This window comes from Stenella coeruleoalba, assembly GCF_951394435.1.
Source record: "Stenella coeruleoalba genome assembly, chromosome: 1".
NCBI lineage: Eukaryota > Metazoa > Chordata > Mammalia > Artiodactyla > Delphinidae > Stenella > Stenella coeruleoalba.
In genome coordinates this window covers 25,677,077-25,693,652 of record NC_137169.1, presented here as the reverse complement: position 1 = coordinate 25,693,652, position 16,576 = coordinate 25,677,077, and the positions used below count along the sequence as shown (strand labels likewise).

The 16,576-nt window shown below is 44.8% G+C and overlaps 1 protein-coding gene across 3 annotated transcripts in view; it reads left to right on the top strand.

Annotated features, from left to right (window-relative positions):
• YARS1 (tyrosyl-tRNA synthetase 1) overlaps positions 1-16,576 on the top strand; it is a 30,690-nt gene that overhangs the window by 11,216 nt on the left and 2,898 nt on the right. For 2 of the 3 annotated variants that reach the window (XM_079931325.1, XM_079931327.1), the window contains exons 4-11: positions 72-201; positions 3,372-3,452; positions 7,606-7,698; positions 10,422-10,557; positions 11,035-11,120; positions 14,232-14,367; positions 15,137-15,234; positions 16,097-16,290. In XM_079931325.1, the coding sequence (XP_079787451.1) occupies positions 72-201; positions 3,372-3,452; positions 7,606-7,698; positions 10,422-10,557; positions 11,035-11,120; positions 14,232-14,367; positions 15,137-15,234; positions 16,097-16,290 (954 nt within the window). The remainder of the gene's footprint in view (positions 1-71; positions 202-3,371; positions 3,453-7,605; positions 7,699-10,421; positions 10,558-11,034; positions 11,121-14,231; positions 14,368-15,136; positions 15,235-16,096; positions 16,291-16,576) is intronic. The other variant, XM_079931326.1, reaches the window with a different exon arrangement.

The window sequence follows — 16,576 nt, the reverse complement described above, 5'->3', positions numbered from 1 at the left end:
AACACCACCCTTCAGGATTAAACTGAGGCCTGGGCCCTGTCTTACAGCTGTCCCCTCTTGTCTCTTCTCAGAGAGTACACGCTAGATGTGTATCGCCTCTCGTCCGTGGTCACACAGCACGATGCCAAGAAAGCAGGAGCTGAGGTGGTGAAGCAGGTGGAGCACCCTCTGCTGAGTGGCCTGCTGTACCCAGGCCTGCAGGTACCTGGGAGGGATGGAGTTGCCTGATGACCTTTTTTACTCTAACTACTACTGGTCACAAACCTCTCTCTCAGCCCCAGTCAGACCCACATACTGGCTGTTCCTTCACCTTGCCGTAGGCCTGCCTTCCTGTCTTCCTTTCTCCCACTGCCCCTCCCCCAGGCTTCCTGGACCACTCTTTTTTTTAATTTATTTATTTTCTTTAGTTATTTTTGGCTGCATTGGGTCTTCGTTGCTGCACGCGGGCTTCCTCTAGTTGCGGCGAGCAGGGGCTACTCTTCATTGCAGTGTGAGGACTTCTCATTGCAGTGGCTTCTCTTGTTGCAGAGCATGGGGTCTAGGCGTGCAGGCTTCAGTAGTCGTGGCACGCGGGCTCAGTAGTTGTGGCTCGTGGGCTCTAGAGCCACAACTTGCGGGCTTACTTTCTCTGCAGCATGTGGGATCTTCCCGGACCAGGGCTCGAACCTGTGTCCCCTGCACTGGCAGGCAGATTCTTAACCACTGTGCCACCAGGGAAGCCCCTGAACCACTCTTTGCCTTCTTCCCCTACCTGTCTGTCCTTTAAAACACTGCTAATCTCACATGTCTTCTTTACGGGTAATCATGATCCCTTAATTGAAGAACATTAATTTCAGAGTGATAAGTGAAAATAAATTTTAAGCATGATCTTATTTCCCATTAAGCAAAACAAACACATCATATTTCCTGTGTGTGCATATTTGTGTGAGCATGGAGAAAGCATGGAAAAATTCAAACCAAGCTATTGATACTGGTTATTAGCTCAGGAAGGTAGGATGAAAATGTCGATAGACTTAGCTTTTCCTTTGTATATTTCTCTAATGTTTGGTATAAGAAAATCAAGTCATACAAACTACTGTATATAAAATAAACAAGGTCCTACTGTATAGCACAGAGAACCAGATTCAATGTCTTATATTAAATTATAACGGAAAAGGATCTGTAATAGAATATATGTACATAGATATATACATATGTAGAATATATATATATTTTATATACATATATAAAAAACTGAATCACTTTGCTATACACCAGAAACTAACACACATTTAAATCAACTAAACTTTAATAAAAAATTTTCTTTAATTTAAAAAATAATTTTTTTTTTTTAAAAGTTGAAAGAAAGAGGGCTTCCCTGGTGGCGCAGTGGTTGAGAGTCCGCCTGCCGATGCAGGGGACACGGGTTCGTGCCCCGGTCCGGGAAGATCCCACATGCCGTGGAGCAGCTGGGCCCGTGAGCCATGGCCGCTGAGCCTGCGCATCCGGAGCCTGTGCTCCGCAACGGGAGAGGCCACAGCAGTGAGAGGCCCGCATACCGCAAAAAAAAAAAAAAAAGAAGTTGAAAGAAAGAAAAGAAAATCAAGTCTTCCCTTGGCCAGGCACTCTAGATCTACAGTGTCCACTATGGTAGCCTCTTGTCATAGTCATATGTGGCTATTGAAGTAATTAAAATTAAAATTTTTAGTTCTCCAATCACACTGGCTGTTATTTCAGTTTGCAGTTTGCTCGTGTGGCTAGAGGCTAACCTGTTGGACAGCACAGATATGGAACGTATTCATCCTCACAAAAAGTTCTGTTGGACAATGCTGTTCTCACATTCTAACTGCTTGCTCACCTTCTCTTCCTCTCCCCCTGAATCCAGTCAGACACTAAATGTTATCAATTCTATTTCTTTTTTTTTTTTTTCTCAACCACTGCGCCATCAGGGAAGCCCTATCAATTCTATTTCTTAAAAATCTCTTAAATTCATTCTTGCTCTACGTCCTCACCGACTTGGTTCATTGTTATTTCTCACCTGGCCTCTCACAGCAGCCTTCTGGCCGTTTTCTTTATCTCTAGTCCTCAGGCCACCACTCCACACTCTGCCGCCTTACTGGTGTGATTTTTCTGCTATGTGTGAATCATGTTTCTTCCCTCCTTAAAATCATTCACTGGCCAGGATGTTGCTAGGCACCCTCACGTGACATTCAGGGTCCTTACCAACTTTACTTTTCTTTTTTTAAAAAATTAATTTATTTATTTTTTGGCTGCGTTGGGTCTTCATTGCACAGGCTTTCTCTAGTTGCGGTGAGCGGGGGCTACTCTTCATTGCGGTGCGCGGGCTTCTCATTGCGGTGGCTTCTCTTGTTGTGGAGCACAGGCTCTAGGCGCGCAGGCTTCAGTAGTTGTGGCATTCGAGCTCAGTAGTTTTGGCTCGTGGGTTCTAGAGCGCAGGAGCACGGGCTTAGTTGCTCCGCGGCATGTGGGATCTTCCCAGACCAGGGCTCGAACCCACGTCCCCTGCATTGGCAGGCGGATTATTAACCACTGCGCCACCAGGGAAGCCCTTTACCAACTTTTCTAACCTCATCACTCACCACTTCCCACATCCCTTGGAGTTTGTGCTTTTGCAGACTGAATCACTCATAATTTGCCTAAACACTTCACACCTCTGTGCCCTCTCACATTCTGTTTCCTCTGCATGGTGAAAAGCATCTATATATTCAAAACCAAGCTTAGCCCACAATCTGATTCTAGGAAGCCTTCACCACCACCAGTCTGAACAGAGGTAATAATTTCTTTCTTCGTGTTAACATGTTCCTTAAATGAACATGTAAGTTAGCCCTTGACATGCTGTATAGAAATTACGTATTCACACGTCTCTCTCCCCAGCTAGTTAATTGGCTTCTTGAAGGCAGAATCTGGGTCTGATTCATCTCTGCGTCCACAGGACTGGCACTAGGCCTGACATCTAATAAGTGATAGTAACTATTTATACTAGTTCAGTCTTGCCACATTTTTCTGAGCTCTCACAGGACTTCCTTTTTATGCCAGTTATTTGACACTTATCACAGGCTGCCTTATTCACAGGTACTTTTGACATGACTATGATATGTCTTCTCTCCCTTCCTCACTGGATTGTGAGCTTCCTGAGAGCAGAGACTCTTCTTATTTTTTTACCCCATGACATCCACATCGAATATTGTTCACTGCAGGCACTCAGCAAATGTGTATCTAGCTCTTGAAGCCAACAGGAAGGCTGAGTGCTGCTTATTTGCTTCCTGGTTCTACCTTTGGAAAATTTTAGTGGTTTTCAAAAGTTTCTGATTTCTTAGACCCATAGAGAGGAAATACAGTAGGAGTTTATGCTCATGTGTTTCTTTCCACAGGCCTTGGATGAAGAGTATTTGAAAGTAGATGCCCAATTTGGAGGAGTTGACCAGAGAAAGATTTTCACCTTTGCGGAGAAGGTTAGAGTCCTTTTTTTCCTATCTTTTTTTCTTTTGACCCGCAGAGGTGTGCATTAAAGTTTCTTGAATGTGCCAGTGCCAGCAATCATATGGTATGGTAGGTATTATTCACCTTGTTTTGCAGATGAGAAAGCTGAGGATAGAGAGAGTAAGAAAGGTGTCCGGTATCACACAGTTAGTGACTGAGCAGGAATTAGCATTCAGATCTGTCTGACTCAAAAGCCTGTGCTCTTGCTGCCGCCACCAGGAAGCTGCCCCCAAAGCTGCTGGATTTGCTTCTTTTTTCTTCTTCTTCTTTTTTGCTTCTTTCCTAGTAGCTCAGTTTCCAGGGAAAGCTAACACCAGTCAGAACTACTGTTCTTTCCCAGACCATTTGGTCCATATTGCTCTGGATCTTAAATAAACGACTCATCTCTGAGATGAGGTTTAACAGGGTTTAAAGGAGGAAATTAGCACAAACCCATAATACTTCTTTTCTGGGAAAGAACTTGAGTAAGTTGAAAGGGGCTATTGAGAAGTGGTTGGTATTTTTGAAAGCTTCTCAAAACCTCTTATTGGTAAGGGAGTAGAGAAAACACTGCTAGTAAAAAAGTAGATTCCTGATGGGTGATTTGATGACTCTAAAATGTTTCTACCCTTTGTCCAAATAAGTATACAAAAATGTCCTCAAGATATAATTTTATTTTGTTTATTTATTTTTTTGCGGTACGTGGGCCTCTCACTGTTGTGGCCTCTCGCGTTGCGGAGCACAGGCTCCGGACGTGCAGGCTCAGCGGCCATGGCTCACGGGCCCAGCCGCTCCGCGGCATGTGGATCTTCCCGGACCGGGGCACGAACCCCTGTCCCCTGCATCGGCAGGTGGACTCTCAACCACTGCGCCACCAGGGAAGCCCCAAGATATAATTTTAAAAGTGCAACTTCGGAGTTCCCTGGTGGTCTAGTGGTTAGTATTCGGCACTTTCAGTGCTGTGGCCCAGGTTCAATCCCTGGTGGGGAAACAGATCCCGCAAGCCATGTGGCACAGCCAAAATTAAAAAAATTTTTTTAATTACAAAAAAATTAAAGTACAGCTTGACTTATGTATAAAAGTATTTGTTATTTTATCAAATTAAATCAAAATCTAGGAAATAAACTTACATTCAATGGCAAGGGATTGGTTAAATACATTATGATAAATCCTCACAGTGGGATTTTTAAAAAATTAATTTATTCATTTATTTATTTTTGACTGAGTTGGGTCTTCGTTGCTATGCGCCGGCTTTCTCTAGTGGCGAGCAGGGGCTACTCTTCGTTGCAGTGCGCAGGCTTCTCATTGCAGTGCCTTCTCGTTGCGGAGCACAGGCTCTAGGTGCATGGGCTTCAGTAGTTGTGGCTCACGGGCTCAGTAGTTGTGGCTCATGGGCTCTAGAGTGCAAGCTCAGTAGTTGTGGCGCATGGGCTTAGTTGCTCCATGGCACGTGGGATCTTCCTGGACCAGGGCTCAAACCCGTGTCCCCTGCATTGGCAGGAGGATTCTTAACCATTGTGCCACCAGGGAAGTCCCCTAACAGTGGGATATCATATAATATTTCAAAATGTTTTTTGGATATATTTAATAAATGGGGAAATGTTTACAGTCCATGTATTTTTATTATTATTCAAGTATTGCTTATTCTATTTTATCTCCTCTATTAACTTTTTGGTTGAACCTTTTATTATTCTAGCAAAGGTATGGCCTATGGCCTGTTTTTGTATGACTCAGAAGCTCTAAGAATGGTTTTTATGTTTTTTAAAGGCTATTAAAAAAAAATGAAAACGAATATGCAGTGGGGACCACTTGTGGCCCACAGAGCCTATAATATTTATTATCTGACCTTTTACAGAAAAGTTTTGCTCAGCCCTGCCCTAGAGATTGCAACATCTGTCTTTATAATTTATTACAGTTTGTTAGATATTTTTACCACTTCCCAACAATGCAAGAACCTACAACAGTTTTACCCCATTTATTGCCCTCCTGCCCTTTGTGCTGTTGTCATATATTTCATTTTTACATATATTTTAAATCCCAGGGCTTCCCTGGTGGCGCAGTGGTTGAGAGTCCGCCTGTCAATGCAGGGGACGCCGGTTCGTGCCCCGGTCTGGGAGGGTCCCACATGCCGTGGAACGGCTGGGCCCATGAGCCATGGCCGCTCCGCAGCATGTGGGATCTTCCCGGACCGGGGCCCTATAATTGTTTTTTAAACAGTCAATTTTCATGTATATTTACCTCCACTTACCCTTTCTGATACTCTTGATTTCTTCCTGCGGTTCTGTGCCTCTGTGCTTCCCTCTGGGATCATTTTCTTTTGGCCTAAAGACCCCCTTTGTGTTTTATGTTTGCAATGCAGGTCTCTTGGTAATGAGTTCTTTCCGCTTTCTTTTGTCTGAAAACATCTTTCCTTTGCTTTCTTTTTTGTTTTTTTTTTTCCCTTGGCTCTCATTGGGTAAAAAATTCTAGGTTTGTAGTTATTTTCTTTTAGCATTTTAAGGAGTTGTCCTGTTGCCTCTGGCATTTATAGTTTCCATTGAAAAGTCACCTGTAAGTATCATTGTTTCTCCTTTGCAGATAGTATATCTTTTCTCTGGTTGCTTTTAATGTTTTCTCTGCCTCTGATTTTTAGCAATTTGACAATGGTGTTTTTAGCTTTAGTTTTCTTTGTATTTATCCTGCTTGGATTTTGCTGAGCTTCTTGAGTCTAATGGTTGATATTTTCATCACATTTGGAAAATTGTCCCCTACTATTTCCTTTATTGTTTCTGTCCTCTTCTGTCTCTCCTCTTGAGACCCTAATTTTACACACATTAGACCTCTTGATCATGTCCCACATGTCTCATAGCCTGTTCTGTTGTTTCCCTCTGTGCTTTAGTTTGGTTATTGTCTATTGATTTTTCTTCATGTTCATTAATCCTGTCTTCTGTTAAATCCATCCAGTATTGTACTGTGCCATTTTAGAACTTCCATTTGATCCTTTTTTATAGATTCCAATTCTCTTTTATAGTTCTCCATCTTTTATCCATTTTGTCCATCTTTTCCACTGTTTCCTTTAACACACCAATCGTAGTTATTTTGACATCCTGATCTCCTTATTCCAGTATCTGGATTATTTCTGCATCTGCTTTTATTGACTGTTTCCTCTTGGCTATCAGTCATTTTTTTTCTGCTTCCCATTTCTAGTACTTTTCAGTATATCAGAGACACCGTAGATATGCTGTAGAGGCTCTGAATTATATTTATAGAGTGCATGTTTTCTGTTTAATTACTGACTTGTCACCTTGATTCTGTCAAGGGTGGGTTTTAGGCTTTGTTAGAATAGGTCTATTTCAGTTTGCTCTTACTCCTATAATATGGACCTTATCTTAGTATGTGGCCTTTCTGGGGTCTCAAACTGAAATCTTAGGGTATTTCACAAAGCCCTCTCTGCTTTGATTGGACCTAAACTTCAACTTCTGTCTCCCCAGCACTGTGGAGCCCCTAAAATTTGTTCAGGTCTCCAGCCTCCGAGAGCCTGTTCTCTGCTGGGCTTCCTGCTGTCTCTCCGAATGAACGCACAGCTATGAGTCAATCAAGAAAGCAATGGAGAACTTTGACCTAGATTTTTGGAGGGGGCTCCCTTCTCTCTGGAACCCTCCCCAAATCCTAGCCTCCTGGTAGCCCTGAATTCCAATCTCTATCTCCTCTGCTTAGTCAGACTGCTGCTCTCTGCTTGGTCTCTTTTTTCTCAGCACTCAGTTTGAAAAAAATGCCCTCAAGGAGAAAGCCAGGGTGGATGTAGGGTCACCTAACTCCCTTCTCTCAAGATTTGTAGCCCTACACTTGTTGCTGTCTAATGTCTGCAAATGGTTATTTGCAGCTTATAGAAATGGAATATTTCTATATTTCCAGCTTTTAGAGTAGTTTATGGCGGTAGGGTAAGTCCAATAGCCTCACAATGTAATACTAATAGAAAAACAGTAGGAAAAAAAAACCCTTGTTAATATTATGATCACCACTGAAAAGTTATATATTCAGTAGAAAAAAAAGATTGGCACGAATATATCAAACTGTTATGTGGCAGGCCAGGTTAGATGAGATCAGGGCACCGAGGAGGAATGCATACTAATATCTGCTTTCGTGTGTTTCTTTCTAACCCCCTAGTACCTCCCTGCACTTGGCTACTCAAAACGGGTCCACCTGATGAACCCTATGGTTCCAGGATTAACTGGCAGCAAAATGAGCTCTTCTGAAGAGGTAGGTTGCCAGCTCTGACTTGAGTTGAGAAATCTTCAAGAGATGAAGAAATTGAGGACTAGAAAGAACAGTAACCTGGCTAACTAAGATTCTCAAATATCTGAGCTATAAGAAATCTTAAGTTATCCAATTAATTCCAGTGGTTCTTGAGTATTGAAGGACCTGGGGAGCAGTCCTGATGACATCCAATCATAATTTTAAATTTTACCGCTGCTGATAAAAAGTACGAGCAAAAGGACTTCCCTGGTGGTGCAGTGGTCAAGAGTCCGCCTGCCAATGCAGGGGACACGGGTTCAAGCCCTGGTCCGGGAAGATCCTACGTGCCACAGAGCACCTAAGCCCGTGAGCCCCAACTGCTGAAGCCCACACTCCTAGAGCCTGTGCTCCGCAACAAGAGAAGCCACTGCAATGAGAAGCCCATGCTCCGCAACGAAGAGTAGCCCCCCGCTCGCCACAACTAGAAAAAGCCCCTGCACAGCAACAAAGACCCAACGCAGCCAAAAATAAATTAAAAAAAAAATGTACAAGCAAAAGTAGTTTCTTCACCCATAGAACTGTGATAAAAGTCAGCCTTATTAATGAGAAGGCTGTGGTTGCATTTCACCAATTAGCATATTTTTAAAAAAATATTTTATTTATTTATTTATTTGGTTGCACTGGGTCTTAGTTGCAGCCGGCAGGTTCCTTAGTTGTGGCTCACGGGCTCCTTAGTTGTGGCATGCAAACTCTTAGTTGCGGCATGCATGTGGGATATAGTTCCCTGACCAGGGATCAAACCCAGGCCCCCTGCATTGGGAGCTCAGAGTCTCTTTTTTTTTTTTTTTTTTTTTTTTTTTGCGGTACGCAGGCCTCTCACTGCCGTGGCCTCTCCCGCTGCGGAGCACAGGCTCCGGACGTGCAGGCTCAGCGGCCATGGCTCACGGGCCCAGCCGCTCCGCGGCATGTGGGATCCTCCCAGACCAGGGCACGAACCCGTGTCCCCTGCATCGGCAGGTGGACTCTCAACCACTGTGCCACCAGAGAAGCCCGGAGCTCAGAGTCTTAACCACTGCGCCACCAGGAAAGTCCTGAGCATCTTTTTATTTTTCATTTAATTTTTATTTTATATAAAAATTTTATATAAAAAATTAGAGTATAGTTGATTTACAATGTTGTGTTAGTTTCCGGTGTACAGCAAAGTGATTCAGTTATACATACACATATATCCATTCTGTTTCACATTCTTTTCCCATATAGATCATTACAGAATATTGGGTAGAGTTCCCAGTGCTATACAGTATGTCCTTGTTGACACCAGTTAGCATCTTGATTCTTAGGGTGATGTTTAATATAATGATTTTGATAAATATGATGTCTTTTAACATTTAAAACTCCTGCTTGGGGAAAGTGCAGTTTTGTTCTGATCACTAAGGCACAGAATAGAAGAATTAGTGGAACTCAAAGATGTGAAAGGTTGGGTTCTGAGTTCCCAAATGTGGCTGATCTTCAGAATCAGCTAGGGGACTTTTAAAAAAGAGAGAGAGAGAGAGAGAGAGAGAGAGTTGATTAAGGCCCTGTCCTTAGAGATTCTGATAAAGTGGTTCTGGGAAACAACTCAGGAATCTGTATTTTCTTTCAAAGCTTACTAGTTGATTCTGATTGGAATCATTTTTGGACACTCATCTAGTGCTTTAAGTCTGATTTCTAGATATTTGTCTGATCATGAATTAGTAAATATAGGCATAGAAACCATTATTGTTATTTTTAAAGGAATAGACTCGTTCCTTTTTCTCTCATTAAAATGCCCTATGTGTCAGTTGTTTCTCTGACAAAGTCTATCACTCACCCTATTTAGTAACGTTCACCATATCTTCATCCTGGAAATCAGTGCCAGCAGCAGTTCCTAAATGTGACTGCCGCAGAATCACGTGCAGAGCTTTTTAAAATGCAAATGCCTGGGCCAACCCCAAGAAATTTTGATTTATTAGGTTTGGGTGGAGCTGGTAATTTGTGTTATTTTAAGCACCCCAGGTGATTCACATACAGTCGTATGTTGACCAGAGCTTGGTAAACACTGGACACAAACGGGCGTTGAGTTCACTCACTCCAAAATAAGAAACAAAGCCTGTTACCCTAAAAAGGACAAATGGCTCTAGATAATACCTAATACCTGGTGTTGGTGATGGCTGTGAAACAAGTATTCTGACACACTGCTGATGGCAATGTCACTTGATATATGCCTGTCAGAAAACAGCTTGGGGCCTAGCAGTTTTTGGTAGCTATAATCCTAGAGAAGGCAAAAGGACCTCTGCAGAGATGTTCATCATAGCATTATATATAGTTTGTAAAAATGAGAACATAATCCAACAGTTTAGAAATTGCCAAATAAATTATGTTGTCACTAATAATTGGGAATATAATACAGCATAAAAATTACAAGCGAAGACTAGGTAGCTACTCAAAAGTACTTATGATACAGTCTCAAGAGAAAAAACACAGGAGGTTTATTCTCCAGCTACAAATTTGTAACGATTCCATATGCTGCAAATAAGGCCTGGGAAGAAGAGAGAAAAATTAAAATATTTTTATTTAGTATTGTGAGTGGTCCTTCACTCCGATTAATTCTGCTTTTGTTAAAGTCATTTAATGTTTAAATCTTTGTCCAAAAAAATTAAAATACAGATTAGTTGAGCATATTCTCATTTTCAACCACAAGAGGTCCTCCTTTCCTCCCTGGCTTCTAGGAGTCCAAGATAGATCTCCTGGATCGGAAAGAGGATGTGAAGAAAAAATTGAAGAAGGCCTTCTGTGAGCCGGGGAATGTGGACAACAACGGCGTTCTGTCCTTCATCAAGCACGTCCTCTTTCCCCTCAAGTCTGGTAAGATACTGCCTGTTTTCTTCTCGGAGGCCAGGCTGAAAAAGCAAAACCAGTGCTGTGATCATACTTGCGGTTTGTCACAGAGTCTTCCTCCAGGGGCTGGCTTCCCCGAATCTCTGCTCTGATTTCTCATATATTAATGTGTGATTGAAGTGGGGATATCGTTGAGTTATCTGTGTGTTTGTTAACAGGGTAGGTTCTAAGTGGGGTGTCAGGGTGAGCAAGGGTGGTAGAAATGAAGGGGTCAGGCAAGTGGACTAGAGGAATACAAAAGAGATGTAAGACACGATCGTTCCCCCGAGCTTGGATGCTAGCTGGGTATACGACGTCGCCACTCATCCAATTTAAAAACAATAAAATGCCATATGATGAAGTTCAAGATACATGGCAGAAACTACAGATACCCATACATTTGGGCCAGGAATGCTGACTTGCCATTATCAGTGAGTTTGTTGGCATGGATCCTTTTTCTTACAGAGTTCGTGATCCTTCGAGATGAAAAATGGGGTGGAAACAAAACCTACACAGCTTACTTGGACCTGGAAAAGGACTTTGCTGATGAGGTAATACCAGAGGAGGCGTAATCTCCACTGAACTCATTCTGACAAATCTCTCCACGTGGCCTCGCCAGGTTTCTTGTTACGTGCCACAGGGCTCTGTCATCATGCTGTTGGGTCCATATATTTTGTATCAATGGCTTAGATTCACGTGGTTCATGGATTAGATTAGCAAATGGCACAAAACTAATATATTGGTGTCCTAATCGCACTCCAAAGGACTTAACCTGGAATGAAGGGCCGACAGACTCAACAAGATGAAGCATTTCAGGGACAGGTACAAAATCAAGGTTCAGAAAAGAGACACAACTATTAAAGAACAGAATAGAGAATACTACTCATTTCGACAAACAATTTAACAAAAGACTCACTAGGTTTGCATGTGTTTGGCACCATGCTAGGGGCTGGCATTACGAAGAGGATTAAATCCGCATGAAGCTCATAGTCCCTAGGAGAGGCAGACGTGTAAATAAATAATCATTTACTGGTTACTGTACCAAGTATACATGGTCCAGAAATAGAACAGGAGGAAGTGATTACCTGGCTGTCTGGGAAAGCTTTATGGAGGGGACAACATCCAAACACGGTTTCACTTGAGGATTAGGAGTTCATGAGGAAGCCTGTGAGGGAATGCATTGTGCACAGATGTGGTAAGATGAAAACAGCATGGTGTCTAAGGAATCACAAGTGCTTTCGTCTGACTAGAGTCTACAAGGTGATGGGGGGGCACTGCGGGAGAGGGAGGCAGGGCCAGATCATGAAGGGAAGGAGTGATAACAGTGTGTATGGGGAATGAAAGGAGGGGTCTTGACTGACTGAATTTGGGCTGAATCAGCAATGTGACGGGGCTGTCAGAAATGTTCATGAGGTCTTGGCCTCAGCCATCAGAAATGTAGAGTCTGGAACCAGGGAGTTGATCGTCCATTCAGTTCTACATTGTTCTGAGTACCTTTGGGGTTGTGCATTCAGCCCTGGACTTCAATTGTGTGAGGTTTATTTGACAATCTGGGGTGTGTTGGTGGGGAGAGGAAGGATGCCATGATAGGGAACAGACTGCAAACTGTGTCACAAAGCACAGCTGAAAGAACTGGGCGTGTTGAACTGGGAAGCAAGTATGTGTTCACCCATCCTTGAACACAGGAAGGGCTTTCCTGGGAGAGGGGTGAGGTTCCTTCTAGTGGCACCAGACGGTTGAACTAGGGCTGCGGGTGGGGAACCACAGGGAGGCTTGTTTAGGCTTGAAGAACTTTCTAGTGGCCTCAATGATGTGGTGGTGGGTAGGGCTGCCTGGCCTGACCTTGCATTCCCCATCACTGAGGTGTTCAGGCAGAGGCCAGAGGACCACTGGAGGCAAGGTTGTATGAGGGTTTGAGCATCAAGTGGAAGAAGAGACTCAATGACCTCTGAGGTCTGAGGGCCCTTAAGGCCCATTTTTTGGACATTTGGCAGCTAATTGCTCTGAAACCCTTCTGTCTGCCATCTGAGGCAGCCACAGAACGCACACCCCATTCCTCAACCCTGTGAACAGTCCTTTGTGGGACTGATGAGACGGAATAGAAGAAACGCTTCTGAAGAAAGAGTTTGACAGCGTAACCAGCGGCACTTTCTGTGATGGTGGACATGTTCTGTCTGTACTAACACAGTCGCCACTGGCCACATGTGTCTGTTGAACCTCACAATGTGACCAGTAAACTGAGGAACTGAATTTTAACTTACATTTAAATATGCACATGAGGCTTGTGGCTACCATATTGGACAGTGCAGGTCTAAAGCTTTTCTATTAAAAATGAAACATTCGGGGGCTTCCCTGGTGGCGCAGTGGTTGGGAATCCGCCTGCCGATGCAGGGGACACGGGTTCATGCCCCGGTCTGGGAAGATCCCACATGCCATGGAGCGGCTGGGCCCATGAGCCATGGACACTGAGCCTGCGCATCTGGAGCCTGTGCTCCACAACGGGAGACGCCACAACAGTGAGAGGCCCGTGTACCGCAAAAAAAAAAAAAGAAACATTCAGGACTTTTCTGGATGGCACAGTGGTTAAGAATCCTCCTGCCAGTGCAGGGGACACGGGTTCAAGCCCTGGTCCGGGAAGATCCCACACGCCGCGGAGCAACTAAGCCCGTGCGCCACAACTACTGACCCCACGTGCCACAAATATTGAAGCCCTCACACCTAGAGCCCACACTCCACAACAAGAGAAGCCACCGCAATGAGAAGCATGCCTATTGCAACGAAGAGTAGCCCCCGCTCGCCGCAACTAGAGAAAGCCCATGTGCAGCAACGAAGACCCAATGCAGCCTAAAATAAATAAATTTATTTTTTTAAAAAAATGAAACATTCCCGAGGAAACGAAGGAATAACCTCAGAAACAAAAACATAGGCATTGTTTTATTACATGTATTCATACCTAGGGGACATCCCCTCAGAATATCTTAGAAGATCCTTTGGGGCCAGATTTGGATGTAAAAGTGGTAGTCACAGGACATGAGAAGAAAAAATGGAATTACTGAGCTCCCACCATGTACTAGCACTACTCACCATTTTTACCCATGTTAAGTGATTTAATCCTTATTCTGACTCTAGCAGGTAAAGGTATTGTTATTTTCATTTTTTAAGTGAGGAATCCAAAGCTCAGAGGGGTTAAGTGCCTGGTTGGGGGTCAGCCAGCTAGCTGGGACTCACCCCAGGCTCTAACTCCAAAGCCCTGTTCTTCCTTCTTGCTCACTCAGCTCCCCTCTCAGGCTGTCTCTAGCTCCTAGCTTCCCTATGTGAATGTTTCCCTACCTGTAAATAACATGTGCTTTACGCCACTACGCTGAGCATAAATGGAGGGACTAGAAGAAGTCAATTAAAAACATTCAGCCTCTAAAAACCCCCACGTTAGTGTGGAATTCAGTGTCAAAAGACCTGGGTCTTGGACGTATTAGATAACCTTTTGAACCTATTTCCCCTTCTCTGCTCTACCAGCTTCACAAGCTTGTTCTGAGGTTCAAATAAGACTCTGCTCAGAAAACACCCTGCATCCTATATGCACATTATTCTTAGTAGATTCAGGTGTCCTGTGCCCAGTTCACCTGTTCCAGTGCCCCTTCTCACCTGGCCTTGAACACTTGCAGGTTGTGCACCCTGGAGACCTAAAGAATTCTGTTGAAGTCGCCCTCAACAAGTTGCTGGATCCCATCCGGGAAAAGTTTAATACTCCTGCACTAAAGAAACTGTCCAGCGCTGCCTACCCAGATCCCTCGAAGCAGAGTAAGGCCAGCTGGGGAGGGGTCGGGCTTGGGGGGGTTGGGTGTGACATCATCAGGTAGAGAGCCTGTCAGTGGGCCTCAGAAAAGGGTCTGTCTTCAATTCAGGCCCAAGAAGCCGGTGGTGGGGGCATGGTCTGAAGTGCAGGAATGTCATGCCCCGTGACTGGTGGAATGGAACTCCAGTCATCTTGAATTGGGTTTGGTGGGTACTATGAAGTGATTACATCCTGCTCTACCAACACTGCTGTGAGTGCTGGTTTGAGACATGTACTTTGATCCTTTCACAAAATCCGCTGCTTCAGTTAAGGAGACCAATTGGGTTAGACCATGAGGGTAACAGCTGCTTGGGCAGGGTCTGCGCAGCATCTCAGGGAAGCTCATCTCTAGATTTGCCCAGTTCCCTTCCACGTGCTCCTGACTGGTTCTTAGTTGGCCAGCCACGCATCAACGATGCTGAGATAACATTGAGAGTCTTGTGTGGCCCTGCCAGAAAAGGAGGAATGGCTGAATATATGTGAAATGCCCGAATGGTGGCAAAGCTACACTGGGCCCCTCCCCTCCCCTCCAGCCCAATACCTGAAGGAGAGAGAGATGAAATCTGGCATGTCACTTCTCAAAGGCTGCTGGCTCTGTTTTAAAGAAGGTATAATTCAGTGGGTAGATTCTGGGGATTCTGCACTAAGTCCTGCTATTGTCATTTGGGGGGATCAGCAGCTGACCTGTCATGGGAAGGAGGAGAGTTCTGAGCCTTGGGTTCTTCTCATCTCCAGAGCCAGTTGCCAAAGGCCCAGCCAAGAATTCAGAACCAGAGGAGGTCATCCCATCCCGCCTGGATATCCGTGTGGGGAGAGTCATAAGTGTGGACAAGGTACTCATTTTCCACCACGTCCCGGAGAGGCAGACAGGGGTCAGGTTTGTCTGCTTCCATCTGGAGGAAACCTGGCCTGGGATGGGAAGTAACATCCCTGAGGTCATATTGCGAGTCAGAACCCAGGCATCTAATTCCAGGCATCAGGCTTTTTCCCTTTGCTATCTCTGGACCTTATTCAAACAAACACAGCCAGGAACTCAGAATACGGAGGGATGTTAGTCAGAAGGAGCTTGTTTATCTACCAAATCCAGTCTGATTGACTCACCTGGTCTCTCCCAGCTTGTCTGGACTAGCCACAGGCCTTATCTTGGATCAGCTGCTTTGTCCTTCCCTCTCCCCACCCCAGGAAATGGTGAAGGGAGGACTTCCTTTTTCCAGAGGCAGATGGCTATGCAACCAGTGGCCTGGGACCAGTGGTCTGGGTATTTTTTTCTCCCAGTATTGATTTGCTTTTCACCGTATTAGACTAACCACCAAAACTACCTTGAAATAGCTGATGCTCTTGTTTCGGATGGTGAAGCCAGCAGCTGCCTCTTGTCTTCCAGTCCCCTCAGGACTGGGATTGATCTGGTGCACACATGGCCATAATGGTGGCCACCCAGGCAGTTCAGGCCATTTTAATCTCTGTTAGAGGTTCCTTCCACTTCTAACACAAGTAATTAGGCTCATGTTACTCAAATCTGCCTCTTTGGGGCCCCTTCTCATGTCTGCTGCCTGGGACCTGGAGAGTTAGCGCTAAGAGGGTTCCTCCAGGGCCTCAGTAAGGAGTGGATGCCCGTTTCTGGAGTCAGAGGGTTCACCAGGCCCCATGATCTATTCCATTATGATGTTCTCTGAGCCTGACATCTCTTGCTGGCAGCACCCGGATGCAGACAGCCTGTATGTGGAGAAGATTGATGTGGGGGAAGCTGAACCACGGACTGTGGTGAGTGGCCTGGTGCAGTTTGCGCCCAGGGAGGAACTGCAGGACAGGCTGGTGGTGGTGCTGTGCAATCTGAAACCCCAGAAGATGAGAGGAATCGAGTCCAAAGGCATGCTTCTGTGTGCTTCTATGTGAGTGCGGACTTGGGGGGTGGGGAGCACAGGGCCTGGGGAGGCCCGGAAGAGGGGGGATTAGCCCACATGCTGCCCTTCCACATGCCAGGTGGAGGCCCTGAGAACACTACCCAAAAGATGATGCATGGAGGGATTATTTATTGTACAAGAGCCGTGGATGAAGCACTTTACCTAAAGTTAACTTTATTAAAACAGGAATTGAAGATTCTAAGCTGTGTGCATGCTCAGGTCTCTCTACTAGTAAGAGGTGAAACCAGGATTCAGACCCAGTTCGCTGGCTGTT